Source organism: Diabrotica virgifera, chromosome 10 (assembly GCF_917563875.1).
Source record: "Diabrotica virgifera virgifera chromosome 10, PGI_DIABVI_V3a".
In the NCBI taxonomy this organism is placed as follows: Eukaryota; Metazoa; Arthropoda; class Insecta; order Coleoptera; family Chrysomelidae; genus Diabrotica; species Diabrotica virgifera.
The window spans coordinates 149,346,479-149,361,708 of NC_065452.1; the positions used below are offsets into that span (position 1 = coordinate 149,346,479).

General features: G+C 32.9%; 1 protein-coding gene across 15 annotated transcripts in view; it reads left to right on the plus strand.

The window, feature by feature from the left end:
- The window catches only part of LOC114331300 (amyloid-beta A4 precursor protein-binding family A member 2-like), a 252,334-nt gene that overhangs the window by 43,892 nt on the left and 193,212 nt on the right, over nt 1–15,230 (plus strand). For 11 of the 15 annotated variants that reach the window (XR_007701099.1, XR_007701098.1, XR_007701100.1 and 8 more), the window contains 3 exons: nt 4,324–4,617; nt 9,114–9,339; nt 9,965–10,279. Coding sequence is in view for 11 of the 15 variants with exons in the window: in XM_050663253.1 (XP_050519210.1) it covers nt 4,324–4,617; nt 9,114–9,339; nt 9,965–10,279 (835 nt within the window). In the remaining 4 variants the exon portion in view is untranslated. The remainder of the gene's footprint in view (nt 1–4,323; nt 4,618–9,113; nt 9,340–9,964; nt 10,280–15,230) is intronic. The other 4 variants (XM_050663249.1, XM_050663245.1, XM_050663252.1 and 1 more) reach the window with 2 other exon arrangements.

Here is a 15,230-nt window from a genome sequence, read left to right on the forward strand (position 1 = left end):
TGCTATAATCAAAAGTATACCAATCGATCGATGTGATATTAAATCAAACTTTGACCTTAGCTCCGATCATAGTCCTATCATCATCAGTGTGAGTAGTGAAATTCTGCAAAAAGTTTTCCCTCCTAGACTGTGTTCTAAACGAACTGACTGGCTAGAATTTCAAGAAATCATAAACACCAACCTAAGTCTCAACGTAAGGCTAAAAACAGAAGAAGAAATTGAGACAGCAGTTCACGATTTCACAAATCTGATGCAAAACGCGGCCTGGAAAGAAACACCTGTACATCATAAGAGAAAGACAGATGATGTTCCCAGATATATTAAGGTGTTGGTAACCGAGAAGCGTAGGGCGCGCAGAATCTGGCAGCACACAAGAAACCCAGCGGACAAAACCAATCTCAATAGACTGACTCACAGACTACATTCAGCACTTCAAGAATCCAGAAATACATCTTTTGAATATTTCATCAAAAACCTGACTCCCAGTGATCACTCATTGTGGAGAGCGACCCAAAAATAGAAAGACCCGTCGTAACAGCTTCTCCATTAAGACAGAACGATAATGCATGGGCTAGATCAAATGAGGAAAAAGCAAGAGTTTTTGTAGAACACCTTGAAAAAGTGTTTGCACCAGTAGATTTATTCGAAGATGAAGAAATAAATAGCTATTTAGATGCTCCCTGTCAACTATCACCACCTGCTAGATCAATTATTCCATCAGAAATTATGGAAGAGATAAAGAAAATCAACTCCCATAAAGCTCCAGGTTATGATCTAATAGTGGGAGAAATTCTCGAACATTTACCAAGAAGAGCTATCGTGTTTCTCACTACTTTATACAATCGAATTCTTCATCTTTCCTACTATCCAACGCAATGGAAATTTGCTGAAATTATCATGATCGCCAAACCTGGAAAGCCACCAACAGAAGCTGCCTCTTACAGACCTATAAGCCTGCTGCCTATACTCTCTAAAATATTTGAGCGACTACTGCAAAGTAGAATAAGTAGTATAACCTCCATAAATAATTTAATACCAAATCGTCAATTTGGCTTTAGGGAAAAACACACCACAACTCGGCAATGCCATAGGATAGTAAATTTAATCAGAGACGGTTTAGAAAACAAGAACATTTGCACTGCAGCATTTCTAGATATTCAGCAAGCTTTTGATAAGGTTTGGCACCAAGGGCTGTTATACAAATTAAAAACAAACATGCCGAGTCAGAGTTACTTACTTTTAAAATCATACCTTTCCGACAGACATTTCGACGTCAGAATGGAAAAAGATAACAGAAGCTACCATATCATAAGCGCAGGAGTACCCCAAGGCAGTGTTTTGGGACCATTTTTGTACTTATTATACACTGCTGATATACCAACTACCAACGAAACAACTATCGTCACATTTGCCTATGATACAGCAATAATTGCGCTTGACCATGATCCAGTAGTGGCCTCTCACAAGCTACAAACACATTTAGATCGATTACAAAACTGGCTCCAAAAATGGAAAATCAAAGTAAACCACGAAAAATCGGCTCACATAACATTTACGAACAGGCATGTAAATTGTCCACATGTTACAATAAACCACCAAGTTATCCCAGTGAAGACCGAAGTCAAATATTTAGGTATTCACCTTGATCAGAAACTAATATGGAAAGCGCATATTAAAGCTAAAAAACAACAACTCCAAATAAAAACCAGACAAATGAATTGGCTTCTTGGTAGAAGATCACAATTATCCATAGAAAACAAACTGGCAATATACAAAATAATACTAAAACCTATATGGACCTACGGGATTGAACTATGGGGATGTACGAAACCATCAAACACCAAAATTCTGCAGACATACCAATCAAAAACTTTAAGAATCATTGCAAGTGCACCCTGGTATATTTCAAACCAAACATTACATGAGGACTTAAAAATACCATTCATAAAGGACGTAATAGGACTGCATGCGACCAAACATAGAAAAAGAAGTATCAATCACAACAACGAGCTGATTTCCACGCTTTCCAATCGTCCATTACCAGTTCGGAGACTCAAGAGACAGTGGCCAGAAGACTTGTGTGAGTGACATTTGTGTTAGTGAATACAGTGGTGAATAAGGTGAACCGGCACTGGCCGGCAACATAATTATCAGTTTTACTTAATACTCCTTTGTACAGAGTAGATTGTAAATTTGCAAGTTTTCAAATAAAAAAAAACTTTTGTTCTATAGAGCTTCCTTATCTAAGTCACTACTTTTCAAGTGACGCGAGTGAAAATGTTTATTTTTCAACAAAAAAAAAACCACATCTTCAGGCGGTTTTTGCAAATAACTCAAAAAATAAGTATTTTATCGAATTAAATATTATCAAAAAAATATTTTTAGCAAAAATTTAAGTAGCTTATAAAAAACAAAAAAAAATGCTGTACCTATTCATGAAGTCTATCGACACAGCAAAAAGAAAATTGTAGCTCAGGAAAAATTGTTCTTATTCGTTCAATTTCAAATTGAATATTTCAACGTCAGATAACCAGAAAATGGGGGGGGGGGGACTCATTGAAACTTTTTTTTAATGTTTAAAAAAGAGCTTTATTTTTATTTTTTATAGCATTTTATAGCAAACTTCTAGCATCAAAATTAAGCGAGTTACGCTCAAAATAAAGTTGACCCGTTTTTGCAAAAAAAGTGAAAATCTCCCCCTAAGTTGGATCGGTTCAAAGTTCTTATTTATGAAAAAAATTGGTTTTATAGTAAAAAAAAATTTTAATTTAGAAAAATGTCCTTTTTTCAAAATAACTTAAAAAGTATTAGCAAGAGCGGCTCCACAGAGCCCCCCCCCCTCGAGAATTTAAAATAATCTAAATTTAAATATTAGCAGTTCAAATGCTTTTTATTTCAAACACATATCCCGCTTACTACGGGAAAAATGTTTTTAGCTTTGTGCTGAACGGTAGTAAAGGATGTGCTGAACGAGGTAAAGTGTGAGGTAACCTAAGCTATGCATGTATCATAAAAAAAGTTCATGGCCTCCCCCGAAAATCGGTCTTGGATCCGCCCTTGAGTATTAGTGATACGAAAAATCTCAAAGAGTAAAGAAATGTAGGTTTTGGTTTTATTTTGTTTTTTTTTTGTAAGACAAAAATTGGTTAAGGTATGGCTGTTCAAAATTTGCATACACTCGTAATTAGTGACTCGTTAGATCCCTTTCAAATAAAACACATTCAAAAATATGCACTTTGAGCCGGTGAAACTTACAGGCCATATAAAAAAAGTTAAGTAATTTGTAAAGCGGTAATGATTACTTTTATTTGCGGTATAAAATAGGGGGAGGTTTTCACAATTTTTTTGCCAAAAAAGGCTTTAACTGTATTTTGAGCGTAACTCGCTTAGTTTTGATGATAGAAATTTTTATAAAAAGTAAAAATACCTAAAGCTTTTTTAAACACTTTAAAAAAAGTTTTAATGAGTTTTCCCGGAAAAGTGCTTCATTTTTTGGTTATTTCACGTTGAAATATTCGATTTGGAATTTGACGAATAAGAACAATTTTTCATGATTAATGAAATGATTTTCATGATTTTTCAAATTATCATTTACTTGGTCGATAGACTTTATTTTTGTATAGTCTACATATTTGCTACTTACTTATACTAAATTTACAATCAAAATGCAGTAGAAATAAACAAACCAAGACACTTCTACTAGGAGCAGTCCTGAATCATAATTTATAATGTATATACATTGTAAATCCCAAATCATGATTTTCAAAGTTTATACATTGTAAATTATGATTCGGGAGTGATCCTAGTAACACTTAACGTGTCTTGGTTTGTTTATTTTTACTGCATCTTGATTGTAAATTTAGTATAAGAATACTTACTTTTGAGTTACTTGCGAAAAACCGCCTGAAAACTTGTTTTTTTTTTGTTGAAAAATGTTGAACATTTTCACTCGTATGAAGTAACTCGAAAAGTATTGACTGGTTGACATTTAAAATTACACGGTATCGCCATATTTCACGTTCATTTACTGGGCTATAACACATACAAGTATTTGTTAAACTTGTCGCATTTGGTAATTTTTTAAAGGGGTCCCATTTGAAATTAATTCTGCGGGGGGGGGGGCGACGAATTTTGTTACGCCACTGTCAATCACCAAATCACCAGGGCGCATCGATAGTAGTGGTAGATCTTTGATCTGAAAATAAGTGCGTACAGAGAGATGACAAGTCTGCGTAAAGTGCTGACGATACAAGCTGTAATTTTGAGTTTTTTATATATGAAATTAATTTGTTTACAAGTACAAAGACTTACCCATTGTTCCAGAAGAAACCCATATCTCCAAATGCAACAACGTCTACGTTCGATTATTTATACGAATTTTCGGAAACTAGAAAAGTGTTGGAAGAATTTTTCAAGTGTCCTCCAACAGATGAAGAAAATCGACTGGAAGTAGAATTTCAAGATTTAGAATATGAATTACGTAGGCAAGCTAGTGAATCTGGGAATTCGTATGTTGGTCAAAGGTTAGCAAAGAATTTACCAGGAGAAAATGATTTTTGTGTTCGAATAGACTCCCCTAGGAAATGTATAAATAATAGTAATATTTCTAATATACAGGTAAGTAATGGTGAATCTACACTCACCGGCACGAAAAACGGGCACCCCAAAAAATTGGCCATTTTTGATGTCTCATATCTTCTAAGCCTGTTGTCCGATTTAAGTAATTTTTTTAATGTTTTAACCTACCAAATTTCATTTGCATATCTCAACCGGTTTTAGAGCAATAAATAAATCTCGGAAACGAAGCATTTGCGGACATAAATTTATCAAGCAAACTCATTATTTTTTCATGCAGAATTACTCCTTAAAGTTTGTCGCACTTATTTAGAAACACCCTGTATTGATAAAGAACATGGCTAGTTGTTAAAGTCCCTAAATTTTTTATTATCCAACATAAGTGAATGAATCAAAAAACATAATGTTAAGAAAACCTGGGGCTATATTTAGGTTTGAATTTCAATATTTTATAAAGGCTATAATATTCCACAGGATGTTGTGAGAATCGAGAAAAGACCCAGTTTGATTCGTACACCCGGTATAAAATGAAAATTTAACTGTCTAGCAACAAAATTATTTTAACTATTTAGAATGGGAAATAAGCCACAATATTATTAAAAAATGATTTTTATTAACGTTTCGACGCCCAAATCGGGTGCCGTTGTCAAAATACAAAATACTATTAATATAAACAAAAATGTTGTTGCTTAGTAAAAAAATTCTTCTAATAATTTATTTAATTTGACTCATTTATATCGGCAATTCAGATACATATGATACATTTTAAAGTAGAAGACTTTAAAATGATATTGCCAATATTTATGAGTTGCGTTCCTGGGACGACTTTACTGAAAGATAGTTCATTCGATTACATGAAATCAACCCCAACTCAAGAATATCCGTCACAAAAAAATCATAGCATGTGATCTGTCTTTAAAAAGACAACCACATGCAACGGTGACATTAAAATTCTCGCGTTAGAGATCTCATAGTAAATCACGAGGGAAAACCAGGAAAAACCTCGTGATACTATCCCGACATCGTAAGTATTTGGTCTTACATTTAATTTACTCTCAAAATTAATACCAAATTCTGATTTTACTATAATTTTGTTTAAATTATAAATAATATCAATAATATATGGGTATATAAGTAATACTAAAATATAAAATATGTACTAACTCGACTATTGACTTACTAATTGTGGTATTTTCTTTCTATTGACTTCCTCTTTCAGTATGGGTATCCACATCCTACTGCATTCCACCGAGGAATTTGCGACACAATTGGTTTCGTTTAGCACAATTAGAGCCGCTTCTTTGATTTTTCTCTTTTTACTATCTGTTTCTTTCAGGACTATACTTGAATCTCTCCACTGAACTCTATGTTCATTATCCCATGCGTGTTGACATATTTGAGATCTATCAAATTCTCTATTTTTAATATAAGATTGATGTTCACTTATTCTAACGTTTAATGGTCTTGATGTTTCACCTATATAAAACTGTTCGCATTCACAAGGTATTTTATAAATACAATTCTTTGTCCTTTCTTGTTCATTGTTAGGTTTAGTTTTAGATAGAATAGATCTCAATGTGTTGGTTGTTTTGAATGTTGTTGAAATGTTGAATTTATTTCCTATTGTTTTAAGTTTCTCGGATAGTCCTTTTATGTATGGTATTGATATTTTCCTCCTATTATTTCTTGTGAATATTGTAGGATCCCGTTCTATGTTGTTCTGTTCCATTCGATCCAATCTTGACAATTCCTTATTTATAAACGATAAAGGATAATCATTTTTTAATAAAACAGATGTTAAGAATTGTTTTTCTTCTAAAAAGGAATTTTCGTTAGAACAAGTAATTTTGGCTCTATCATATAAGGATTTTATGATTCCCTTTTTAACGTTGATGTTGTGATTTGATTTGTAATTGAGATATCTGTTGGTATGTGTTGGTTTTCTATACACTTGAGTCTCATATCCAGTATCCTTCTTTAAAACTAAAACAATCTTATATTAAAAATAGAGAATTTGATAGATCTCAAATATGTCAACACGCATGGGATAATGAACATAGAGTTCAGTGGAGAGATTCAAGTATAGTCCTGAAAGAAACAGATAGTAAAAAGAGAAAAATTAAAGAAGCGGCTCTAATTATGCTAAACGAAACCAATTGTGCCGCAAATTCCTCGGTGGAATGCAGTAGGATGTGGATACCCATACTGAAAGAGGAAGTCAATAGAAAGAAAATACCACAATTAGTAAGTCAATAGTCGAGTTAGTACATATTTTATATTTTAGTATTACTTATATACCCATGTATTATTGATATTATTTATAATTTAAACAAAATTATAGTAAAATCAGAATTTGGTATTAATTTTGAGAGTAAATTAAATGTAAGACCAAATACTTACGATGTCGGGATAGTATCACGAGGTTTTTCCTGGTTTTCCCTCGTGATTTACTATGAGATCTCTAACGCGAGAATTTTAATGTCACCGTTGCATGTGGTTGTCTTTTTAAAGACAGATCACACGCTATGATTTTTTTGTGACGGATATTCTTGAGTTGGGGTTGATTTCATGTAATCGAATGAACTATCTTTCAGTAAAGTCGTCCCAGGAACGCAACTCATAAATATTGGCAATATCATTTTAAAGTCTTCTACTTTAAAATGTATCATATTCATATGTATCTGAATTGCCGATATAAATGAGTCAAATTAAATAAATTATTAGAAGAATTTTTTTACTAAGCAACAACATTTTTGTTTATATTAATAGTATTTTGTATTTTGACAACGGCACCCGATTTGGGCGTCGAAACGTTAATAAAAATCATTTTTTAATAATATTGTGGCTTATTTCTCATTCTAAATAGTTAAAATTGTAAAAATGCCACAAGAAAATAGCTTCAGAACAACATTAACAAAATTATTATATTACAGCAATATTTTTAAAGAATAGGGCATGGAACATTAAAAAAAATTACTTAAATCGGACAACAGGCTTAGAAGATACGAGACATCAAAAATGGCCCATTTTTTGGGGTGCCCGTTTTTCGTGCCGGTGAGTGTATTTCTATTTAAAATATCACAAAACTTTATGTTTTCTGTCATTTATTCCTTCCACTAATTTTTTTTAGTGTTCAGGCCTCCGTTTCATACTTTGAGACCAGAAAAATTAAGCTTTTTTGTAATTTCAATTTGTTGCTTTGATTTGTGTAATTGTATTACTACGTGGAAGAATTAGAGTTTGGTCTGTTTTTCATATTTGTTTAAAATCAGACATTGAATTAGTTTTTCCTTATTTTTAACATCCACAATTAGAATATCATCTACCTTAAGTTTTTTTTACGCAGGAATACCCATGGACAACAAGGAAGATGACCGTGACAGTCCTGGCCACGAGTGATATGCCTAAGTTGTTTACGTTTCATACAAATGTGTGTTTTCCAGTTTAATCTTTGGTCAAGGTGCATTTCAAAGTATTTGACTGTTGCTTGCTGTTTTAGTTATTGGTTGATGATATATACAGGCGGGCAGTGACCTTTGCGGTTTGTAAAGGTAATATGAACTGACTTAGTTTCATTTGTTTGAAAACGCCACTATTTTAGTCAAGTTTGTATTTTGTTGAGGCTAGTTTGCAGAAGTTGAGAAGCTGTCTGTGGGTCCTGGTGTACTGACATCACTGCTGTATCTGCATATGTAGCTGTCGTGGTTTGAAAGTTTGTTGGTAAGTCCGTTGTGTACAATAGGTATAACAGTGGCCCCAAGACACTGCCCTGTGGGACTGCGGATCCAGCTGAAAATAGTGACGTGCGCTCATCTCTATGTTGTACAAAAAAGTAACGGTCATGCAAGTAGGATTTTAGAACTAGGAAATGAGTGAGAGGAAGCATTTTTTTTTTAATTTGTATAGAAGGCCTGTGTGCCAGACTTTATCAAATGCTTGCGAGATGTCTAGAAAGACGACAATACAGTACATTTTGTCTTCCAATGCTCGATTCACAGTTCTGCATATCCGATGACCCTGTTCTATGGTTGCATGTTGGGATCTGAATCCAAACTCGTGGGCAGGGATTAGTTCTCGATCTGAAAGGAGTGATTGAATTCTTGAGGGTATCAATGTCTCCAGGATCTTTGACATTATCGTCAGCAAACTTATGGGTCGATATGATTTGACATCTTCCAGAGGCTTGTCTGGTTTGGGAATTAGAGGAGAAACCAGAGGAGATGGAAATATGCGGTTCTTAATACTGCATTGAATAATTGAGTCAGATACACCACCATTCCTTACCTGGGTAGTTGTTTAATAATTTTGCTTGTTAAGGTTAAGGTCTAAGCCTGGGGACTTTTCGAGCTAAGATTTTGTATTATCTTGATTACTACCTTTCCCTTAAACTTTTCCGGTGGGAGTTCTGGAATTCTAGAAACTGTTGGATTTCTGCTTCAAAGTTTTGATTATTCTCAACTGGGAAAGGTTGGAAGACGTTTGTGATAAAGCAGATTGGATTGTTTAATTATAAAATAACTCAGTGACCCGTATTTTAGGATCAAGATATAACAGAGCGTGAGAACAATTTTTTAGACTTATCCATTGGGACAGGATCTAGTGGTGATTTAGGTGAAACTGAAGTAGGTTTACAAGTAGGACATAGTAGGAATTTTACCCTCTCTCCTGAAACTACAGAATGTGACTCCAATTGTGGAGATTTAGATAGCGAAGCATCTTTAATGTTAATGGAAAATGAAATGGGACCGTCTGGTGGACTGTTAGGTGAGTTTTTTTAATTTTCTTGACTAATAAAATTTGGAAAAAAAAAGAAAAGAAGCCAATAAATTGCACGAATTCATTTATAACATTAAAAAACAAAGATTAATAATGGTCGATCCCGAAGTTGAATTAGTGCGTTAAAATAGTATAATACAAATGAAAAAGTATTTTATGACCTGTGGATGTTTCGGGAAAGGTTCGAATTGGTACTCATATCACTGTAATACAGTATTTGTTACCTACATGCCCTAATAAACATCATTTAAATTTTTAGGAAATTTTACATAAAAAGTTCGTTTTCCTGAAAACTGTTCTATTAAGCGGTATTATTTTATTAAAATGTATTCCTATAAACGAATAAATTTATTTAGGAGTAAATTGAAACGTTTCGGGATCTCAAACTAATATTCCATAAACTAGGATATTCCTATAAACGTTAAAATAGTATTATATAAATGAAAAAGTATTTTATGACCTGTGGATGTTTCGGGGAAGGATCGAATTGGGACTACTAACAATAGAAAAATTTAAGTACCATATGTACAAGATGAATATGATTGAAAGCTAACCATATAAACTAAGGTATAATCTCCATTTGCTACTTTGGTTAAAAATGTTATATTTTCAGGATCAAATACAGATTTAGTTATCCCTAGTGATTCTTTACGCTTATACTCTAGTATGCCAGTGTTAGAAGATGGTTTATCCTCCGGACACGCAAGTGATACCGATAATAATAACCCAACAGTAATGCTTATGAAACGACAAATAACGGAAATAGAAAGAGAAATTCATCAAGGAATTTGTAAGTCGAATTCAACAAAGATCAATGAAAATGGTCTTTCGCCTAAAAACGAAGTACGTAATTCGTCTCCTATTGATATCAATGGTTGTGTTAGTAGTTTTGAAGAACCTATGACTATTTCTCAAACAGACTCACTCGGTAAGACATTGCAATTTTGTTTGGCGTTTGTTTTTATTTAGTGCATGTATTGTAGAATTTATTATGCTTTATTACTGCGTTAAGTATGAACGCGTACGATTTTCCACATTTCCCATTTATCTTTACTGAGCTATTTCAGGTCAAATCAACACACTTTGAATTAATTTTTTCTTGGCCTATTTAGATTTTGTTAAAATTTAGAGTATTCATAGTGGATGATTAGGTGAAGAAAAATACAAAATTTTAAATTTTTATCTTAAGCCGTTTCCAAAATATGGTTATGTAAAGCTTTCCAAAAAGGTCCAAAACACCGCGAAAATACTTTATTGGAATGGTTGTAGAAGCTGACCTGATTGAGCTAGAATGCTGGGAGAGGTGTCATTTTGCAGCATTTTTAAAGCTCTTTACAGTGATATATACAGTTTGATGCTACGATAAACAAGTTTTTCTCAAACAAAAATAAATTTTGATTAAGCTTTTTTTCCAAAAAGTACATAGGTTATTTAAACTTTTCATAATATTTCAAACAAATACATAGTATTGTTGTTAACAACATATAAAAATTTTATCATGGGATGGTGATGGGTTCAACATAAAAAAATTAATTTCACACATACAGTATGGTGCAAACGAAAGGAATAAATTCGTAATGTCGCAAGTTGGCAACTTTAAGGAAAAATCCCGAAACAGGTCGATTTTTATTTTTAAATTGTTAATTTTTGGCATATGTATCATACTAGTGACGTCATCCATCTGGGCGTGCTGACGTAACCGATGATTTTTTAAATGAGACTGTAGCTCGTTTGTTAGCTCTATTAAGTAATATAAACAATAATATAATTATTTACACAGGGTGGCAAAAACTTTTTTTTTAACTAAATTAATTGACAAAAAAGAAGAATATATATGTAATTTATATAATTTAAAATATATTTTACTGTTGCTAGAAAAAGATAAATTACATACATTCTTTTTTTTTTGTCAATTAATTTAATTAAAAAAACTTTTTTTGCCACCCTGTATAAATAATTATATTATTACTGAACAGAGAATTAAATAACCTTTTAAATGAGCTAACGCACGACCTATAGTCTCATTTAAAAAATCATCGATTACGCCATCGCGCCCTGATGGATGACGTCACTAGTATGATACATATGCCAAAAATATACAATTTGAAAATAAAAATCGCTGTTTCGGAATTTTTCCTTAAAGTTGCCAACTTGCGACATTAAGAATTTATTCCTTTCATTTGCACTATATTTCCGTAAGAAACACTCGACAGTAGAACAAGTGCATCGTGTTGTTAACACAATCATCAAAGCATTCTAAGATAAAAGTTACTGTGAATCAGCTTTTTTCGATGTGAGCAAAGCCTTTGACAAGGTGTGGCATGAGGGACTCCTTACAAATTAAAAAAGCAGCTACCAACAACAATATATTTTATTCTAAAATCCTACTTAGAAGAACGATACTTCAGAGTCAGATATGAAAATGAAGTAACTAAACTACGCATCATCAAATCAGGAGTCCCACAAGGGAGTGTCTTAGGCCCAGTCTTATACCTACTCTTCACGGCTGATCTGCCATGTACTGATAACACAGTCACCTCTACGTTTGCTGATGACATAGCTATATTAGCAGTAAACAGAAATCCTGAAGTAGCAGCGACGACACTACAAACCAGTCTCAACAATATAGCAACGTGGGCAAGGAAATGGCGAATTACAATAAATGAAAGTAAATCTGCACACATAACATTCACAAAATGCCATGGTGAAACGCCAAGCATCACATTCAACAATGAACGAATACCTAAAACAGACAGCGTAAAATATTTGGGGATACACCTGGACAAACATCTAACCTGGCGTACCCACATATGGAAAAAAAGAAAGCAGCTGGATACTAAATGGAAAAAGCTGTACTGGCTCCTTGGCAGAAAATCACAATTATCATTGCGGAACAAATTACTAGCTACAATACCGTTCTCAAACCAGTATGGACCTATGGAATCCAGTTATGGGGAACAGCATCTAAATCGAACATTGCTATCATAGAGAGATTCCAGTCAAAAGCTCTGCGCAGTATAGTAGATGCTCCTTGGTTCGTAACAAACCGAGACATTTATAATGATCTAGAGATGCCAACGGTTACTGCAGTGACTAAACAGCTTAGCACAAACTACCTAAGACGCTTAGAGCAACATCCAAACACACTGGCAATTAATCTGCTAGACAACAGTGAAGAAACTCGAAGGCTGAAAATAAGAACACCCTTGGATCTACCATTCCAACAGCAATAATTGTACATATGAAATTAATTTTTAATTGTGATAGTTTTATTTTATTTTTTAATATCAATGTAATAATGTAAAGTTACAAATTTTAATTGTTTTTAATGTAAGAATGTAAAAGTGCATACAGAGAGTGGATCATTGGACAAACTTTCTCTCACGACATTGTACCAATCAACATTTATGCTTATTGTTATTGTATGATGTAACAGATTGCAAAATAAACATTAAAAAAAATTTGCACTATACTGTATGTGTGTTATTAACTTAAATTAAATTTTTATGTTATTAACAACAGTATTATGTATTTGAAGGAATATTATGAAAATTTTAAATTATGTACCTACTTTTTGGAAAAAAACTTCAAAATATATTTTTTTTGTTTGAGAAAAACTTGTTTATCGTAGCATCATACTGTATATATCACTGTAAAGAGCTTTAAAAATGCTGCAAAATGACACCTATCCCAGCATTCTAGCTCAATTAGGTCAGCTTCTACAATCATTCCAATTAAGTATTCCAATTAAGGGTGTTTTGGACCTTTTTGGAAAACTTTACATAACCATATTTCGGAAACGGCTTGAGATAAAAATTTAAAATTTTGTATTTTTGTTTCTCTTTTTAGCCACTGTGAGTATTCCAAATTATAACCAAATCTGAAGAGGGGGCGAAAATTAGGTGTGTTGAGTTGATATGGAATGACCCTACTGCAAGTTTTGCCCATTCGAGGCTAAATCTGGAAAATAGGGCGGATGCGGGAGCAATTCGTAGCATAATTCATAAATTTTTGCCATGGAAACTGTGTGAAATTTTTGCATTGTCTTTTTGTCATCTTGGCCCAATGCTGTCGTTTTTTTTTTCAACTGAATTGACCGAATAAGTTGGTATAATATTCGCCATTGATTGTTTTTACCTTTTGAAGGTAGTCAATGTGGATCATACTGCGTGTATGCCAAAAATCGGATGTGGATCATACTGTCATGACTTTACTGGCTGACAAACCCATCTTTGCTTTCTTTGGCGCCGATTCATCCCGAGAAACCCACTGTTTTGACTGCTTTTTGGCCTTCGATGTGTTGTAGTCAATCCATGTTTCGTCCACAGTTACGACACGGCGCAAAAACTCGTCCATATTGCCAGGGCCCCCGTAAGGGTTATTGGCGCCTGTGTGCAAAAAAGGATTTTGGCGCCCCTTAAGGCATTTTGGATGATGTTTTTTTATTTTTTTTTGGAGGTAGGTAGGTAGGTATTTGCTTAAAATAAAGCAAAAAACTGAACATTAGAAGTCATATATAGTCCATTCACTCACGGTAAAATATTGCAAAACCTTCGAATTTTAAAGAACCTCTTGGATTAGCATGACATTTGGCATACATATAGCTAACATGTCAAAGAAAAAAGTGATATTGTGTCGATGTGTCCTTTTGCCCTGGATGTGAGTTTCACCTCTGGTGAAAAAACATAAGTTGAAAAAAGTCCAAAATTGGATAAAATGACTAATTTTAAGCAACTTTTGTTCTATAGAGTTTTTTCACTAAGTCAATACTTTTAGCGTTATTTTCGAGTAAATATGTTAATTAAAAAAACACGGTTTTTCTCAAATAACTCAAAAAGTAAGTATTTTATCGAAAAAAAAAATATTCTTATCAAAAATAGATCTTATAAGAAAGTGAAAAATATGGTGTATATTTGTAGTCTGTAGACCAGGTAGAAGCAAGTTGTAGCTAATGAAAAGTAGGTTCTGGTTCGTCAAATTCCAAATCGAATATTTCAACGTAAAATAACAATCTTATCGAGGAAAGCTCCTTATAAATTAAAGTGTTTAAAAGAAGCTTTATTTTTGTTTTTTGTTTTTAAGTTTCTAACATCATAAGTAAGTAAGTTACGCTCAAACTAATTTTTTGTTAGAAAAAATTGTGAAAATCGCCCCTTAATTAGCTTACCAAATAAAATTAATTGTCACCGCTTCACCACAAGTTACTTTACTTATGTATTGTTTATATGACGTCTAGTTTCATCTGGTCAAAAACAAAACATCCAAAATATTCAGAAAAGCAAAACTTACATTTTCTTACTGCTTGATATTTTTGGTGTCACTAATAATTTTTAAGTTATTTAAAAAAAATGGAATTTTTTCAAGATTAACAATAATTTCACTTTAAAACCAATTTTTTTTTCAAAAATGCGCACTTTCAAGCACCGATGAAATTTACAGATTATATAAACAATACATACAATACATATAAAATAAATGGTAAAGCGGTAACGATTAATTTAATTTAGGATGCTAATTAAGGGGTGATTTTTACGATCTTTTTTACCAAAAAATGGGACCAACTTTATTTTGAGCGTAACTTACTTACCTTTGATGCTAGAAACTTTATTAAAACAACAAGAATAAATCTTTTTTTAAACATTTCAGAGAAGTTGTAATCAGTTTTCCCCGCAAAAGTCCTAAATTTTTTGGTTATTTGCTATGCTTCTACTGAGTTCACAGACTTCATATTATATAAATCGTTTTTTTCACTTTGTTGTAAATATTTTTGCTAAGAACATTTTTTTCGATAGAATACTTACTTTTTGGGTTATTTGCGAAAAACCGTCAAAAAAGAAGATTTTTTGTTGAAAATGAACATATTCACTCGCAAATAACCC